Raw genomic sequence first — 17,645 nt, 5'->3', positions numbered from 1 at the left:
GCGGGGCCCATGTCTTGTCAAAGAAGTTTAATTAACTTACAAGTGTTACAGCCAAAGCGACCACGACAAGGGTTTTGAGTTCTATTTTCAGATACAGCATACGCATTAAAAAAGTACAGCTGATCATATGAAAAACAGAGACTCTGTTGGGAGATAGCAGGTGAAGCAGAACACAGAGCTTGAGTTCCATAGTTGTGATCTACCTGGTAAAAACTTTGGTTTTATTTTTTTGACCACAATGTTAAAATTGTTCTAATTATCACAGACTGTGCACAGTGATGATGACTGCAATAGTTTCACAGTTTCAATACTGCAGCAGAGAATGAGGAAACCCTAGTGAAGCTGTTTGCTTTTGAGGGTTTCAGTGTGTGTGTGTCAACAGTGAGTGAAACAACCAACACTGCGGCCATGTACTCGGGGTGGGCTGCGGAGGAGAACACCCACACACACGCATAGACACACATTGCTGTCGACACTTTTTTTACTTCTTCTTTTTTTTGCTCGCTCGTATGAAAAGACTCTTCCGGCCCTATGTCCCACTTCAAGCACAGTTGTGGTCTCTGACGTTGTTTAGAAAGAACATTTCTTTCACACTCTGCTGTCTGTTCATCTATAAAAAGCAAACCAAAACCTTAAAATAGCCCAACTTGTTTAAAACAGCGGAAGGATGAAGCAAACACTCTCTGGGACCCAGATGCTAGTGAAAACCACCTTTATTTTCCATTCAGGTCATGTGACCATCTTGTTATTCTTTGACACTAATGCATATGTGGTTGGCAATACTGCGGCTAAACATTGATACCTGCATTTGAAGAACAAAACACATCTGGAGGGGGGGGATAATGAAACAAACAAACTGTTTGCTATATTTTGCCCCGCAAGTACACCAGACATATTATTTCAACAGGCATCATTATTTCAGCAGATCTGTATGTTCACTGCCTCTGTTGTTAATTAAGAAGTTTATATTAGGCCCGTCAGATGCAGTGGAAAGATAGCAATAGATGGATGCTGTGGAATTTTGAGACATTGCCATGCTAATATAGTGCAAAAAAATGGACATGCTCTATGTAAGTGAGGAAGAGGTAAATTGTGTATACAAAGCAGGAAACTGTTAGAGGAAGTGCCAAATACTGCAGTTCCTTTAGGCTGGCTGCTAAGGAAGGTAATAATTCAGTTCAGTTCAATTCAATATAGTTATACAGCGCCAAATCACAACACAACACAGTCATAGTCACAACAGTTGCCTCAAGGTGCTTTATATTGTAAGATAGGCCCTACAATAATACATACAGAGAGAAACCCAGCAATCATATGGCCCCCTATGAGCAAGCACTTTGGTGACAGTGGAAAGGAAAAACTCACTTTTAACAGGAAGAAACCTCCAGCAGAACCAGGCTCAGGGAGGGGCGGCTGTCTGCCGCAACCTGATGGGTCGGTAATACCAATAGACTTAAATTTTAGCAGAAATAGTGCAAAAACTGTTTTGGTCTGTATGTCTAATTCCTCATTTCTGACTATACGGGCAAACGTGGCTCCTGGTCGTTGTGTCCTTGGGCAAGACACTTTACCCTCCCGCCTACTGGTGTTGGCCAGAGGGGCCGATGGCGCGATATGGCAGCCTCGCTTCTGTCAGTCTGCCCCAGGGCAGCTGTGGCTACAACTGTAGCTTGCCTCCACCAGTGTGTGAATGCGAGAGTGAATGGTATTGTAAAGCGCTTTGGGTGCCTTGAAAAACGCTATATAAATCAAATCCGTTATTATTATATAAAATTTATGTATCACATTATGTTAAGGCTTAAAGTTTCATTATTTGGGACAACTGTGACTGACATTTGGCTGCTGCTAGCTGGACTGTTAGCTGTCTGCTAGGCTAAACTGGACTTCTCTGTCCTGATTGTGGTGTCGCTCATATGACTTTCTGTGCACACAATTGCATCAACGGCATATCTAAGAAGTCTGCGTTCCAGTTTTGGTGAGTAAAATTTCAGTATATTATTTATATGCTTGCAGTTAGAAGGTATCTCAGGAGACACCCTTGATAACCAAACTTCATAGTATTAGTTGATAATTCAACAACCAAACTACTAGTCCAAATATAGTCATGTTTTACATCAAAAGGCTATCCGGTCTTTAAGTGATGACGTGATGAATCCTGCTTCCGGGCCCAAACTACTCTGCGTTTAATAAGGCTGTTGTGCTTTTATCATGTTTTAATGCTTTGTATCTTGTTCTATTTAATCTCAACAAGCCCCTAAAAACAGTCAGTGATCACTGTCGGCCTCTCTCGGTTTTTGTTACCACTCTTCAATTTAAAGCTGAGTTTTTTAAACCTTACAATGTAATTACAGCTCAGCCCATGCAGCAGTATATTAATGACTAACCTCGTATTGTGGATGGATTATCTAAGTTGTTTTCCTGACTGAAGTTTGATCCGTTTACAGCATCCTGCCATGAGATTGTATTTGCACCTAACCATCGGGAACCCTCACCTAAACTTTTATTGAGTGGAAAAAAGTCCTCCGTTTGTTAGCGTTCATCCTCCAGCTTTACTGTTTATATTATGCTAACATAGATGTGTTGCTAGCGATCACGTAGCACATCATTATATACCAGCTAGCCCAACTTCAGTAACCCTACAAAACTCACTGCTGTTTAGTTTTCTGTCTTCATTTATGTTGGAAGTGATAGCAGAGCTGTACGTCTTAATTTGTTTCAGAAATCCCTCAGTCTGAACATGGTATATTATATTTAGATGGAAGCTAGCGAGCTAACTCCCTGCTAACTTCTAACTCCGTTAAACTTCTTCATGGATGCCTGGATGTTAAACTTAATTGTTACACCTGGTAGAGCAGCCACACTGATCATTTTATTACAGATGAAAGAATTTAGACAGTTTTTCAACTCTCAGTAATGCTGCAGTGATCGTTTGACTTGCAGACCTGCAGCAGTGTTTGGGCCCAGACATAGCTAATGACGTTAGACTTAAAGACCAGATAGCTATATTTTATATGCAGTCTATGATATACACAAAGCAACCCCCGCCTGTGTCCAAGTGAATACAAGAACTTGACCTTTCCCTTTACAGAACAAAATAAAGATTATTTTTTAGAATCTTTAGAAAAAAAGAGTTATACCAGTTATGGAAAAAATGTTTCTCCATTGGGATGAACTGATTATGAGGTATAGGTGCATTTAGCCGATGAGTCGAGAAGACTGCTATTGTTTAAATATACCATCAGCAGCATTTGCGGTTGAAGCCTAAGTGCCTGTCTGTGATGATGAGATGTACATGCAGAACAACTGTCGTCTGGTTCCCAGAATGAGCTTCCCTTTTCCGAGCTCCCGTCCAATAATTCTTGCGTGTGTAGAGATGTGACGTGTTGCTCTTGAAACAAGAAACAGTTTTCACCAACCACATTAAACAACAAATGCTAAAAAAATGCTGGCAGTGACCAAAGCTCGGGCGAAGAACTTCTCGGAACCCCTTTATTTTTACAGGCCGTTTGGAGATTCCTCTGTAATATCAAGTTCTATTCTTAACGCAAATGGCTGCCTACTCTCTCCCACCATCACTGCATCAGTCTGTGGTTGGAGCTGGAGAGGGTAGAGCCAGAAACATGTTCTGTGACACATACAGGAAAAGTTAATGAGCCACACGTTGATCTTTTGTTGTAAATATTTGCACAGTCATGTTTTTCTAAAGAAAAAAAAATCTGGACAATGACTGAACTGTTTCTGTCAGGTCTGCAGCTTTGGGTGTTTTTACACTAACCTACAGTATACCAAAGCCCACGGTATGCTGTGTGTCCAGATTGCCTACACAGTGGGACATGGTGCATGAGGTACCTTTGAGTTAATGAACTACCACCTGCTCCATGTTAAATGTCACGGGAGATTCATGCCGATAGTATGAGGTGTGTCCAGAATTTCTTAAAATGTTTTTCACAGTGGCATAATAGTATCATATTTTACCAGTGGAAAAGAGTGTTAGAACCTAAAATACCTCTTGAATTCGTCCAGAAGTACAGATGCTCTTCTTTAGAAAGTGTTTTATAAAGCTCACATAAGCCTTGCTTGCTTTTTTTAATGAAATAAACAGATACAGACACACATCACTGTCCCTATTCCCATCAGAGGAAACAAGTGCTCAGTAAAATACCTATATCATTCCTGATCAGTTCAATACAAGCAGACAGAAGGGAAAACTGCCAGAAATGGAGAGAAAACCATGTGCGGAGCATCAACAGTCTGTGGGCCATAACCCACAGGTTGGGAGGAAATAGAAGCCAGCTGAAGTTGCACTGGGCCCGGTGAATCTGTTTTCTCAGTTCTCATATAAAGTTGAAATGAGACATAGAGATGGACCAAGCTGGAGGAAACACGTCTGTTTATAAATCGAGGAGGGAGGAGTATGAATTTTGGAGAAAATGTTTGCAACTTTGGAGAACAGGCAGGTGGAGGTTTTGCTTAATGTAAAAAACAATGCTTAGAATTTCCTTTACTCTTAATGAACAGCCTTTTCCTACATAAGTCAAACATGTCAAACAGCCGTCCCATTATGCTGAATGCGAAATGAGGAATGCCGTTGCACCAGGCCCAAATGTGGATTCAAGGACAACTTGATTAAAACTTGGTTTTAAAAGGTCAAGGTCACGGTGAGCTTACAAAACACATGTTGGGCTATAACGCCAGACTTTATACACTAATTATGACACAATTTCGTAAAAATGTCTAATAGGATGAAAAGATAAAGCTGTAAAAACACTCTTTCTGGCAGCTGGTCAATGTCATAATCCAAGAATAGAAGACAGCGAGGTTGCAATTGCTGTATATGTCACATGTGCTCAGATACTTAAATAATGACAGCAATCTTTGGTGAAAGGCATCTGTACATGCAATAAATTACTCTGGACGTATGCAACTTTCATATATTGTAATTATTTTATTTTTTTCATTTAACTTTTGCAAGGAGACATTTGAAACAAGATATCAGTTTTCAGGATCCGTTAAGCGCGATGTTCTTTAAATATTTAACGGGACTTTTGTTTTTTTGACTGATTTCATAAGGCAGAAGGTTAAATGTGTTTCAAATTAGAGGCAGCAATGCAGATCGGGACCCCAAGCTAAAATATGAAAATGGTCTCATTTTATGACATTTCCACTCTGATATCACACCCTCGGCTCCTTGGCACACTTCTGTCCATTCACACCAGAGAAAAAGGCACAGGAGACAAAGGCAATCTGGAGGGAAGTAACTGTGGATGTTGTGTGAGCATGTGACTCACTTGTTATTCCCCAGGCCATGGAGAGGAGGCCTGTGCATCATGGGACTCGCCTCACCGTGCTGCCCCAGACACCAAGCCTGGTCTCTGGGCTCTGAAAGCAGACAAGGCTGACGTAAATGTGTTCCCTGCCACGTTATCGCTGCTCTGTAGCTCGGCACCCCGGAGGCTACAGACGCGTTTGGTGCCTTTTCAGACCAAACTCACATACCTAGATGTCTTTTTTTTTGACACAGTAAGGGACAATTTGCCTTTTTTTCTGTCAGAGAAAGGTTCTATTATGTACAAAAATCATACACACAGACATCTTATTCATATTGACAGCTTCAAGTAAATGTCACTACGAAGTACATTTAGCCAAAAACTTTTAATGGCTGGCACCAAACAGTCACCACACCCATTAACACATTTTAACAATTGCTAGGAATAAACAGTATGTCCATTGTGACTCAGAAGCCTTTGCTGTGCATTTGGGTATCTTAACACGGGCCTATTACTTTTGTGCTGGCACAGCCTGTGCATGTGTACTTATATAATAACTCAGCAGTGAGCTTGTTAATATGGATCCCTCTCCGTCACTCCATAAACACGCCGCTGTTTATGAAGGCTTCGGATTGTGATTGAAATTTTCAATTAATAGAAAACCTTTCTTGACAGTGAAGAGGAAGTATGTGATACCTGTCAGTCAGAAGTAATCAGGAAACAACGCAGACAGTCTGCACTGGATTAGAAGTTAGAAGGGAGCAGGCAGGATGATCAAATGGGGTCACTGCACTCTCTGCATTAGCTGAGGTCTGAAGCTCCTGAAACCACAGGCACAGCTCTGCAACCTCTTAAGCAGCTCAGGCAGCCTAATCAAAATCAAATCATCTCCTTTTTTTCACCCCCCCCCCCTCCCCTCCCCTCCCCCACCCCACCACCACCACTATCTTTTTGGTCCTGAGAGAAACAATTACTTCTGGAGTGTGGAGGAAACCTGGGGGTCCAGAGCAGCAGCAGCAGCAACAGCAGCAGCACTCCACTGCTTTAAAGTACTTTTATTGGATATCAGAGCTGGAGGAGAGTCCAAAGAAAATAGGTCCTATTCATTATTAGAGCCAGCTGTGGCTTTCCACACTGATGACTCATCCATTTTTCTTTCCTCCCTATTCTTTTGCTTTTTTTCACGGTGTGGTAAAGATGGGTGGCAAAAGAGGAGGCGTAAGGATTTCTCTGTTAGAGGACTCTGCCAAGTTGACGCTGAGCCCAGATCCACTGGTGGTTGTTTGTTTGGATTATAAAGGGTATCACAGGCGCAGTTCTGCCTGCTCGATGCTTTACTCAGCCTCAGTCATACGCTCACTGCGCCACGTGGATTCCCTGCACGTTTTATAACCTCTCCTTTCTTTCTTTCTTTCTTTCTACTTTCCCCCATCAGTGCCGATCATAAAGACAGAACCCCACGATGAATATGATTCTCTGGGTACCGTGGGGCTCTCCATGCATTCCACTCCTTACTACAGCCAGCCAAGACTCACTCCCATCATGCCTGTGGCTGACCCTGAAGCCTGCCTGGTTGGGGGCTACCCTTCGTGCCCACCTCGCCATGCTGCCATGCCATCGTCACCCCCCAGTTCAAGCCCCACCCTTCATGACCTGTCTCCTGTGGCATTCAGCAAGTGCCTCCCCAACAGCCCCACCCACGCAGCAGCACCACCGGGACCCATGGTAGCGCCCCCTATTCAGGACAACCCTGGCCACCCTAATCTCGCCCACCCATCTTCGCCAGATAACAACTCTTCTCTAGGGTTGCTCTACTCCCAGGGTAGCCCCAACCACCTCAACAGCCCAGAACGCCATAACTACCACCCTATCTATACCAACAGCAGCCCCTCATCTTCCCCAGCGTCCCACCCTTCCACTCCAGTTGGGCCTGCGGAGAGCCCATTCGTTCAGGCCTACAGCCCAGTTGGCTCAGCCCAAGCTGGAGGGAGGTCACCAAGCTTGCTACCTGAGGATGCCAGCCCACCTTCGATGGCCATCACCGTCAAGCAGGAGCCCCAGGAACTGGACCAGATGTACCTAGATGACGGTGAGTTCCTGCAGTGTATGCACATTATCCAGAATAATAACTAAATAAAGTTTCTCTTTATGAGATCACTGTCCGTGCCAAAATTGGCTGTTTGGGCAACACATCACATTTATTTAACAGCTTTTTCTTATCTGCAAGCCCTCACGCACGGCCGCACCCTATTGCACCTCAGAGTATTTCCTGAAAAAAATTCTGGCAGCATATTTACGTCAGATTTGTTTAATTTTAGGCCCAGCGGATTTATTTGCTTTTGGTTTTAATGTGCCGGCCAGCTTATGTTGTCCGAATGGCCGCTTGACTTTCAAAGGGTAAATTGCCTTGATGGGATTTTGAAACAATCTGTCAAAACATCACAGCACTGGGGTCAGCCGGGGTGCAGCCGAACAAAAACAGTGGCACACGCGTAGCGATCCAAACTGTTGACACAACGACTAATGAAGGAAGCAAAACAATGGGTAGGGGTTTCCTGAGCCGGCCCACCCCCTCCTCATCACCACCCCCAAATATCTGGGAGGGATGCTGGGACGCAGGAGGCAGAGGCTTTGTTTTCCCGTCATTTCCCCACGGAGTCCACACCATGCAGCTGTCGTCATCAGGGGAGACTGTGGGGTCACCAGTCTCCCTCTAGCAATGAAACCAGTCACACCCAAGAGACCATATGGTTGGGTTTATTGCCTCCTGTGTCCATCGCACATTGTGTCTCTAAGGGCAGCAACCTGTTATCTGTGTTAGCAGAAGCTCCACTTGCTGTTATGATATATATCCATAGAGCACATCCCTGGCATCCAGCCAGCTTGACCTGTTAAAATCTGCCTGCAAACTACTAGAGGTGGTGGAGAGGGGAGGGAGGCGCCACCGCATTGAACTCAGGAATATCACCCTTCCTGTGCACCTTTTGTTCAGTAAACTGTTCAGTTGCATGTGTGTGTATGAGCTCATACGCATTCACTCAACAGCTCTGGGAGTACAGGGGTGATAGGCATGAGGGGACCTGGGGAGTTTTGCTGTGGAACTGTAATTGAGTTGAAAAGCAGTTGTCAGCATATCTGTCAGTCTTGATGAGTCCCGTTAGTCATTATCTCATAAACAGACAATACAGACACAGGAGGGATGTCTGCCCCTTATCAGCTCTATAAACTGATTTGAAACTTTCTCTTTCCTCTAAAAAAAACAACAAAAGTAAATAAATCTTTTAGACTTTTTCCTCTTTGAATTCATACAAATCTGGACTGTCTGGAGATGTAAGCTGAATCCTTTCTTGTTGCTTTCAATAATTACGGCAGCAGAAGCGTTCACGTGGGCATTAATTGAATAATGTAAAACGATAGCTTTATTTTGAGTTTTCTACTACGGTTGCCAAACGGGTCCTTTTACACCAACCGACGTGGCAGTGCTCATCCAAGTAACCTTGTTTCTCTTCCCCGCTACTCCATCCTCTGTCACTTTAGCAAGCTCAGTCTTCCTCCGACCCGGTGGCCAAATGTATTCAGCCTGCGATTATAGCTACATTAGGGACGCACAGGAATGTGTATTGATTGACCAAAGACAGTGAGGCAGCCCCTTGAAAACCTCAGCGTGCTGCCGTTTACATCACCTAACGTCTGTGCAAGCATCTGTGGTAAACTCTTGGAGTCCTGGTAAGTGTGCGGTGGTAACAGCATACTGCCAAGGCATCTGCTGCTCCAAGGCCCGACCCTATCCAAAACCCCTCAAATGAGCCCTGAGCTAAAATAAATAGGATCGGAAGGCAGCTCAACCCGGCGTCTCACTCCCCCGTCTGTACGCATTACAGCCGTGTGTTAGCAAGCTCAATTAAAGAAAGAAGACTAGCAGATGACCTCACCGCGGCAGCGGTGATTTAACACCGGCCATGAAGAAAAAGCGTTCCTCCCAAGCAGTTGGGGAGGCCGTGATTTGGAGTCGGCAGGAGCACACTTGATCTTCCCCAAGAGCAGTGCACCTCCCACGCCCTAACACTGAGGCCTCCCGACTCTCATCAGCCAGAGGAAATGTGTCTCTCTGGCTGGGCCCAGGTTTTACACAGCCCCTGAGAAATCACTCAACTTATCAACGGTGAGCTACTGTACCGTAAGGAGCTGGGTTAGCAGGGAGGGGGTCTGAGATGTAAACACCCCTAACTGCCGTAGACACAGTCTCCATTGTAAAGTGCTGAACTCTTCCCTCTGCTGCGATAGAAGCTTTACTAACTTCAGTGTGAGCCATGATATGATGGTTCTTTTTTGTTTTTTCTGCAATGAGGTTTTATGGGAAGACTCCAGTTGGCAGTCAGATCACCGTTGGAGCTCCCATTTTCACTCAGTGGCATGTTGGCTCTCACCCGCTTACAGCCTCACTTCTCCTACCTGGAATTAAGGCCAAATATCAGCGTGGTTTAGGGAATGGAGGCGAGAAGAGGCTGAAACACCCTTCTGCTAGGCGACTACGCCTTGTTGCATTGTTGACTCACTGTGGTAAACAACTCATAGTGGGGCTCTTGTAAAAGCAAAGATTTCAGACATTTCGTACTTACTCGCAGCCCGCTATCTGTACTTTATGAGCTAGAAAAATGGCAGTCAAATGAGATCAGTGGGTACACAAATAGAATTTTATGAATAACTCGGTCTGAAGGATTACGTTTGTCTTGTTAGCTGAACTAATTAAGCCAAAAAAGAAAAAAAGAAAAAAAGCTTTAATGACAGCATGTTTTTGTCATATATTTTAAGGCGCACTTCTGGTGACACCGCTTCCTGTGACATATCTTGGTCCACATATGAAAAACACGGGTTACACAAACCTAAGCTACTATTCTGAGACTTATTTTTCTTGCCTTGGAAACCTGTTCCTGCTGTTTATAGGTATTTTGCTGTGGTTGCGAGTAGAGTAGAGTAGAGCAGAGGCGATGTGTTGGCAGTGTGAGGCATTCAGGGCCTATGAGGCTGCTGCCGTGTGTCCTGTCTCATTAGCTGCTGCTGTGATGGGTGATATCATGAAATGTAACTGAATGCAGCACGCAGCAAAGGAACTACTGTTAATCAGAGAGCCAGATTTCTACCACCTGCCTCTCTGGGAAACAGAGGGCCCTTATTCCCTAAAATAAGAAAAACACAGAGTGCAAACCAGCCTCTGCTGATTTCTGACATTTGACATATGTGCTCTGGTTTCCTTGTGTTGCAAGGTAGTTTTTTAGATGGGAGCGTTGGGGGGGGGGGGGATTGCGATTGCTTCCTCCTCAATTCAAAGCTAGTGTGCTTTTTACTAACTGAAAACAGAATTGTTGTTGATCCTTCTTTCCTCCTTCCTTCGCTGCCCAACTCCCAACCCCCAGCAACAAAAGCGGAATTCTAGCCTTCCCGAGGATCTCTGTCCACCACCAGTGCTTCTGAAGGCAACTCAAAGCATTCTTCATGGAAACTTTTACACATCCTGGCAAGGTGCCCAGACCCCAGGACTCCGCAAAACCCCTAATGATGATTGAGCGTGCGTCCTCACTGCGCTGAAAACATGCTGAGTCGCTAACATTGGAGTGTGCCGCAAGGCTTCATTGGGGTGGGGGGGGCAGAAGACTGCAAGATTTGGGGGTTGAAGTGCCTAATGGGACTCACTAAAGCAGGGCTACTCCTGTATGTTTAGACAGCATTAGTATAGTATACGTGCGTGCGTGTTTTTTCGCTATTAGTTGGTCGACTCGGCTTAGATGTGGAAGCACTGTAAGTGACATCGTGTGCTTTCACACCACTCCACCTCTGACCCGCTGGCCTTTTGGGAGCAGGTCAAGCTTCAGCTAATAGTATACAGAAAGAAAGGCTGTCTTGTGGTTAAGTGCAATGCCTAGAACATAGTCTCCTTCTACACATAGTGATATTGACGGGTACAAGAAAACGCGTGATGGCTTTTTTATTATTTATGGCCACAAAGAGGATGTGGATATTTTACTGTTATTGTTATTGCTGCCTTCTCATATTAGGAATCACGTTTTTCTGGCAGCCCTTGACGTGGTGAAGTATAAGTAAAAGTTTGGGCTTGCTGCAGAAGTTTTACAGTCATGGGAAAAATTAATAGGTGGGTGCACTCTTGGCTTGGCCTTTAAGACCATCAAAGCTATGGATCAACAACTACACATCTGGGATCAGCAATAGATTAGCTTCAATTTCTTCTCATTAAGATTAAAAACCATTATTTTTACTCTGTGAATTGAGCAGCTTTGGCTCTTATTGCCCATTATCAGATACTACAGGCCTTACTAAGCACTTTAGAGAATATGCTGTTCGGTAAATATGAAGATCAACTTGTGGTATGAGCTGTGTAAGTGTAAGTAAATGCTTTGCTTGATCCCATGAGCTTGTTAATTGTAGTTATTTTAGTAGCACTGGAAAAGATGATAGCATGCTGGTGATAAAAAATAAAAAACAATAGTAATAATACTACTAATAATAATAATCTTTAGACCCTGTCGCAGCACACAGCTGGATACATGAAGTAATTCTCATAAAGCACATAACAGTGTGGTTAAACATGCTGATTTACAATCTGATGTGTAGGAGTTAAAATGGAGGTACATTAATGGGACCCAGGGAATTCAGTGGTGTCCTTGCTGAAGAAAAATACATTTGCACTTGAGTGGAAGTCCTCTAGATTACCTTAGCTCTGTTTCCTTTTACATCTCTTTTATGTCTGTCCCGCTGGCTGAACATAAGAGCATGTAGATTCCTGGTTGTGATCATAATAGATTTTTTGTAACACATTTTGAAACCCACTCAATTACAGACCCTATTGCCCAAGATTGCTCGCAGTTTAGCAAATGATTGGATCCAAGTGGTTACATATGACAGTGGCAATGGGGTTACCTTATTTGTGCTTTGATTTTAAGCTCTTTGTAAATCCATTGGGAATATTATTATAGTTCTGATAGATGCAGCAAGACGAATCTGTACGAATTCGATCCATTTATTACCGCAACAGGTTGGCTTTTGTGTGTGTGTGTGTGTGTGTGTGTGTGTGTGTGTGTGTGTGTGTGTGTGTGTGTGTGTGTGTGTGTGTGTGTGTGTGTGTGTGTGTGCGCACCCCAAACCCTTGCAGCTGAGCCAGAGGATCTGGTCTGGTTTCAGTCGCTCCGTCATAATATCCACAGTCACCGAGAAAGAATGCGTCTGCTGAAAATGTGCAGCTAAATTATCTAAACAAATTGGGTTTCTTTTGTGTCTGGGATCTACACACGGACACATTTAGATGAAAGACTTTGATTCTGGTTTTGAATGGGTTTCGCGTTTCTTTTGCCAAATATCAGAAGTGCGTGACGCAGAACTGCTACCGTAAAGAACGGTGCCTTATTTTTTCTTCGTCGCGCACTGTGTGGCCTTCTGTGGAAGCATATTACCTGGCATCAATAGGAAAATGGACTTCGGCGAAGCATGCAATCAAATATAGCAGAGTAAAGCCACATGGCGCACTAGATGCATCCTTCTCCAGACTCATCTGAGTCTATTCATTAAGGCTATATTATTCCAGTTCACCGTATGTCATGTATTTCTTATAGTTTCTCCTGACACAGCCGTTTAGAGGCTCGGTTTATGTGGCTCACATTCTGAGGTTTAGGAAACACGTGCTGAAAAGCCACCGAGCCACACGGATCACAGCAGGTCAGGACTGAGACAGGGCCTGTGGCTTGGCTTGGGATCTTCCTGTGTATATCTGTGATCATAGAGCTACCACCTCATGCCAGACACTCTCATTACTGAATCATAACATGACAAATGTCAGTGTGGTTGACGGCTCTGACTGGATGATTTCCGAGCAAGTCTCCTTCCTCCATAAAGCTCTGAAGGCTGCATTTAAGCTGTGAATTCAGCTGCGTCCAAGCTTTTATCTGTTCATTTTCTAGCTGACATTTTATGACACTCAAGGCTGTTTCAGTATACATCATCCGTGGGGAAAGGCAGGTTCATGCCAGTTGCACAACTCAAGCCTCCTCAGTGATCTCGGTGAGTCGACTGGTATTTTGTTTTTTTATGACATAAACATTTTGTCCAGTCCACAATAATTCATCACCAACCTTAAAACACTGTTCCTCTGTGGAGATAGTGAGTCTTACTCTGAACACCACAAATGCTGCGCAGTCACAGAAACCATAAATTTGCCCTGAATCTTGGATATTTCCTCCTGGCATTAAATAATATGAGCACATGGAAAACTCATACAGTCCATACAAACACCCAAGAAGCACAACTGATTTAAAAGCAAGCATTTTTTTTTGTTTTAGTCTTTTAACAGGGAGGTCAGGGGTCAGGAACAACTCCTGGGCTGCTGTCCAGGAGCTTAGAAAGGGTCTTGCCCGAGGATCTTAAATTTGAACGTAGAGTAGTAACCACAGTGAGATGCTTGCTCCTAGCATATGTATTTAGGGGATATAAATACCTGCGGCATCAGTAAACAGGAGCAGGTCTCCTTCCCAGACCACTTAATAACAGCTTCCCATCTGAAATTTGTTATGTCAGTGAAATTGTATCCTTTAGCGACGGATGTCAACAGAGAGGTTTGTTCCAGGCGGGTGGGATGGGGAAAGCCGTTGGGTTTTGCAACAGTTGGCAGAGTACACTGTCTCCTCTATGCACAAATGCTTCAGAAAGCAGAACGTGGGGGAGATAGTCAAAAAGACAAAACACGAGGACGGAGAAGGAGCATCAAGACAGAATTTATAAGAGGGTGGGAGATAAAGATTTAAACTTTGAAAGGAGAGAGCAGTAACACATAAAAGAATATAAGCCAAACGAGCATATCCTTCCCTTTTACTAAGTTTAATGACAAATCACTGTAAATATAGGCAGGCTTGTGTAAAATGTAACAGTGAACATAATGAACCCTTAAATAAGTGAAAGCCTTTTCAGAATGTTCGTATCACTTAACCGAGAGGAACAGACGCACATAATTTCATTCTTCTTCTTTTTTCTTCTTTTTTTCTTAGCGCGCTCCTGTACTCATGAGGAGTTTATCAGAAGTTTCAGATTTTTTAGGCCAGGAGATGCTCATCATCCCCTCACATCCAGGAATATTCAGCGAGCATGTGGAGAAGCAGGTCAGCCATAGAAATAAAGTAGACAGAGACACAGACAGAGATGGAGAAAGAGGGGAAAATCTGAGGTGGAAGAAAGTAGCATGTAATCTTGGTGATTTTCCCTGGCTTCCATCGCCCCTGTTCTTTACACACACACACACACACACACACACACACACACACACACACACACACACACATGCAAACAGATGGACACTATGAGCTCTTTTCACAGCTAAAGCTGTTATAACCAAGACACTGAAAGTCAAAGAAAGAAAAACACAACCAAAGTGAAAGATCACATTTTCTTCCTGCCCCAGCAGCGACCACTTGCAGAGAGCAGTGGGTGAATGGGTTTCTTTCATTGGAGGAGATGATCGTAACCGCTGAACTGTGAGTGTCCTGCTATTGACATATGACCCATGGAGGTTTTACACCTCAACTGGCCCCCCAATTCTCAGATTGTACTCAGCTGAGCCCAAAGCAACATGGTAACGTAAAGAAAAATCCTTTGATTACTTATTTCCAAAAGCGTAAGAAAACCCTTTACTGTGGATTTTAGTGAAGCATTTTATTAAGCTTTGTGGTATTGAAAGATTATATAACAAAAGACAATTACTACTGTAAAGACACAGAAATTAAGTTCTTTATCGTCCCTCTGGATTCTTTGCTAGCTTTGTGTTAGCACAATGGTGTCTGTGCAGGTGCTTGCAACAAGCCAAAGTTGTGTTAGCAGTATAATGCAGTTGTTTCTGTCATAGATACAGTTTGTATTTTACCTTTTCGGGCATTAAAAATAATGCCCATATTGCCAGTCCTAAAAGGTTGCAAACCAATCCAACATTTTCCTCCTACTGCAAATGAATTGAAATCAGCTGATTTTAGAGTGCAAGAAGAAAAAAAAGAAAGTTCCTTTATGTCTTTTGTGCATTATATTGCTGCGTTACTGAAAAACGTAAAGTTTTCAGTAACGCTTGGAAAACATTAACCCCAACACTGGTTGTCAGCCGTGCAAATTCTTCATTTCACTTCGAAGAAATTCAAGATTCAAGATTCTTTCAAGATTCAAAGAAAAGAAAATTCTGCCTACAGTTACACTTTGGGCTCTGAAAACGTAATCTGCTCGTTAGTGATGGTGAAGAGAGAAAGTTTCAATGAAGCGTTACTATAGAAATGTATTAGTGAGACTTTTTAATAATTTACCCTTCATACAGTGTGTAACTAATGACTTCATTAATTATTTATAGGTCATTTACTAATGTCTTGTAGGTTATAAGCTATTAATCTTTAACTTTTGGGGTGTGCGGAAGAAAAAAAAACTCTGTGGTAAATTGGCATTGGTAAATTTTTTATTAACCACTATTAAAGCCATTATCTACAATACTTTACAAAGAGTCTCCTGCTAGAGAGCGATGCTATTATTTTTCAGCCCTAAAAACTGCAAACATACTTTTCTGATAGACCCCACAGTTCCTACTACTAGAGGACAAACTAATTCTTTCTGCTCATGTAGTAAATCAGCCATGACGAATCTGCGGGGAGCTGGACTTGGACTTGGACTTGTGTCTAAGCTCTATGTGAATGAAAACATCACGTACACTTTAATTAGATCAGTTAGATTTACTGTAGGATGGAGTAGCAGCGCAGGCTCTCGTTTCTTTTAAGTTATTCAAGTGGAAGGTTCTCTCACCACCAACTGTTGAGTTTGTAAGATATTAAACACCGCGAACAGAAGCAGGTGAAGATGTGCGTCTGTGATTTACAGGTGGCCAACAATGTCTCCGTTTCACCCACTGTCTGCGAAAGTGTAGCTGTCTTCACCTTCAGCTCTGAGACAGTCTGGGTTTCTTGACAGCTATACAGTCTCCAGATGGATGTACGCTTGTCTATGAAAATCAAAGCGAGGTCAAGGGTGTTGGAAAGGAGATAAGAGAATATTTGGCCACAATTGGCTCTCTCTACCTTCCAGCGAATAAATCCATGATGTGCCCCAAGGAGGGCCTCGCCCTCTGTGTCCTCTTGAGTATAGGCTTTAAAGCTACAGGGGCAATAGTTGGGGTGAACAGACAGGGTGTTAATCAGATAACTCTCAGCTTCAGTAGAGATCACTAGAGCGCCACGGGGATGCTGAAAGAGAGAGGCCATGTTCCCGTGAGCAGCAGAAGCTTTTTAAGATTTAGTTAGCTTAGTATACTTTTCAGTGCCTTATCTCTCTACGCAAACCTGCCATCCAGCTCAGCAAGATCCTAGATAAGTGCAAATGTTGTTTTCATCAGAGCGTTCAAGCCAAAACAAACAATAAGACGCTGGGGTTGACAACAAATGTCCAACTTTAGCATGCCAAAAGCTAATGCGTTTTCATGGATATCTAAAGAGACAGGTTAACTTAAGACCATGACTTGCTGCTACACCAAAACCAGCCATCCATCTATGATGAATAGCAAACAATAAAGCTCGCAGTGAGGTAAGCCTTTTTGGACACAGAGAATATAATTTATATATAAACAGAAGAAAACAAGTCTGAAATCCCACATTTCAGCTGACAGGCAACAGGTGATTTAAAGAAGCCCACTGCAAATGCAGTTGTAAATTGTATTATATGCAGGTGCACTGCCAAATTCTCACCCAAACGACTGCAGCCTACTTGAAGTATGATTGTTTCAATATGCTCATATTTTTAGACTCCGTTCCATAATTCAAAAAAAAAGAAAGAAAGCGGTGAAATCCCGAGCCGTCTGCGGCGGGAGCATACGTTTCTAATTCCAAATCAATCACGGCGAGTTTATCAGATGGCCGAGTTATTTTACCATAAACCCATTGGTAATGAGCCATGCAAAGGGTTTTAATCTGTCTCCTTTCATATCTCAGCTGCTGAGATGTGCGAGTTTTGCTCGGTTTGGTGCTATTTTTTTCAGGCTTTGGTGTTTGCTTTATGCATTCATGCTCTGCTAGTTGCGTGAAACGGAGCTTTTGATTTCACATGATCTGTACACACAGAAGCTCTTTAGCGTGTTGCTTTTATGTTTGCTTTTGTTTGATAAACACTTTGATTGCTGTGTTTTGTTGTGGTATTCTTCCACGGTAACTTTTTTTTAAAGGCAATTTAACGCAATCAAGCGGACCCGTGCAATCAAAATAACAGAAAGCACTTTTTGTGCTAAACATTCGAGCATCTGCGCCGCACTCGGCGACATCACCTGTCAATCGACTAGTGCGGCTCGTACTGCAGCATCCTTTTTTA

At 43.2% G+C, this 17,645-nt stretch overlaps 1 protein-coding gene across 3 annotated transcripts in view; it reads left to right on the top strand.

Annotated features, from left to right (window-relative positions):
• The window catches only part of LOC146563664 (nuclear factor of activated T-cells, cytoplasmic 1-like), a 61,003-nt gene that overhangs the window by 34,331 nt on the left and 9,027 nt on the right, over window positions 1–17,645 (top strand). For 2 of the 3 annotated variants that reach the window (XM_085290898.1, XM_085290899.1), the window contains exon 9: window positions 6,703–7,356. The exons of the other annotated variant lie outside the window; for it this stretch is intronic. In XM_085290898.1, coding sequence (XP_085147024.1) covers window positions 6,703–7,356 — 654 coding nt within the window. The remainder of the gene's footprint in view (window positions 1–6,702; window positions 7,357–17,645) is intronic. 3 annotated transcript variants of the gene reach the window in all.

This window comes from Mchenga conophoros, linkage group LG11 (genome assembly GCF_057382185.1).
Source record: "Mchenga conophoros isolate Kocher_MC1m ecotype Shallow Benthic linkage group LG11, M_conophoros_male_GT1.1, whole genome shotgun sequence".
In the NCBI taxonomy this organism is placed as follows: domain Eukaryota; kingdom Metazoa; phylum Chordata; class Actinopteri; order Cichliformes; family Cichlidae; genus Mchenga; species Mchenga conophoros.
This window is presented reverse-complemented; position numbering and strand designations above follow the sequence as displayed.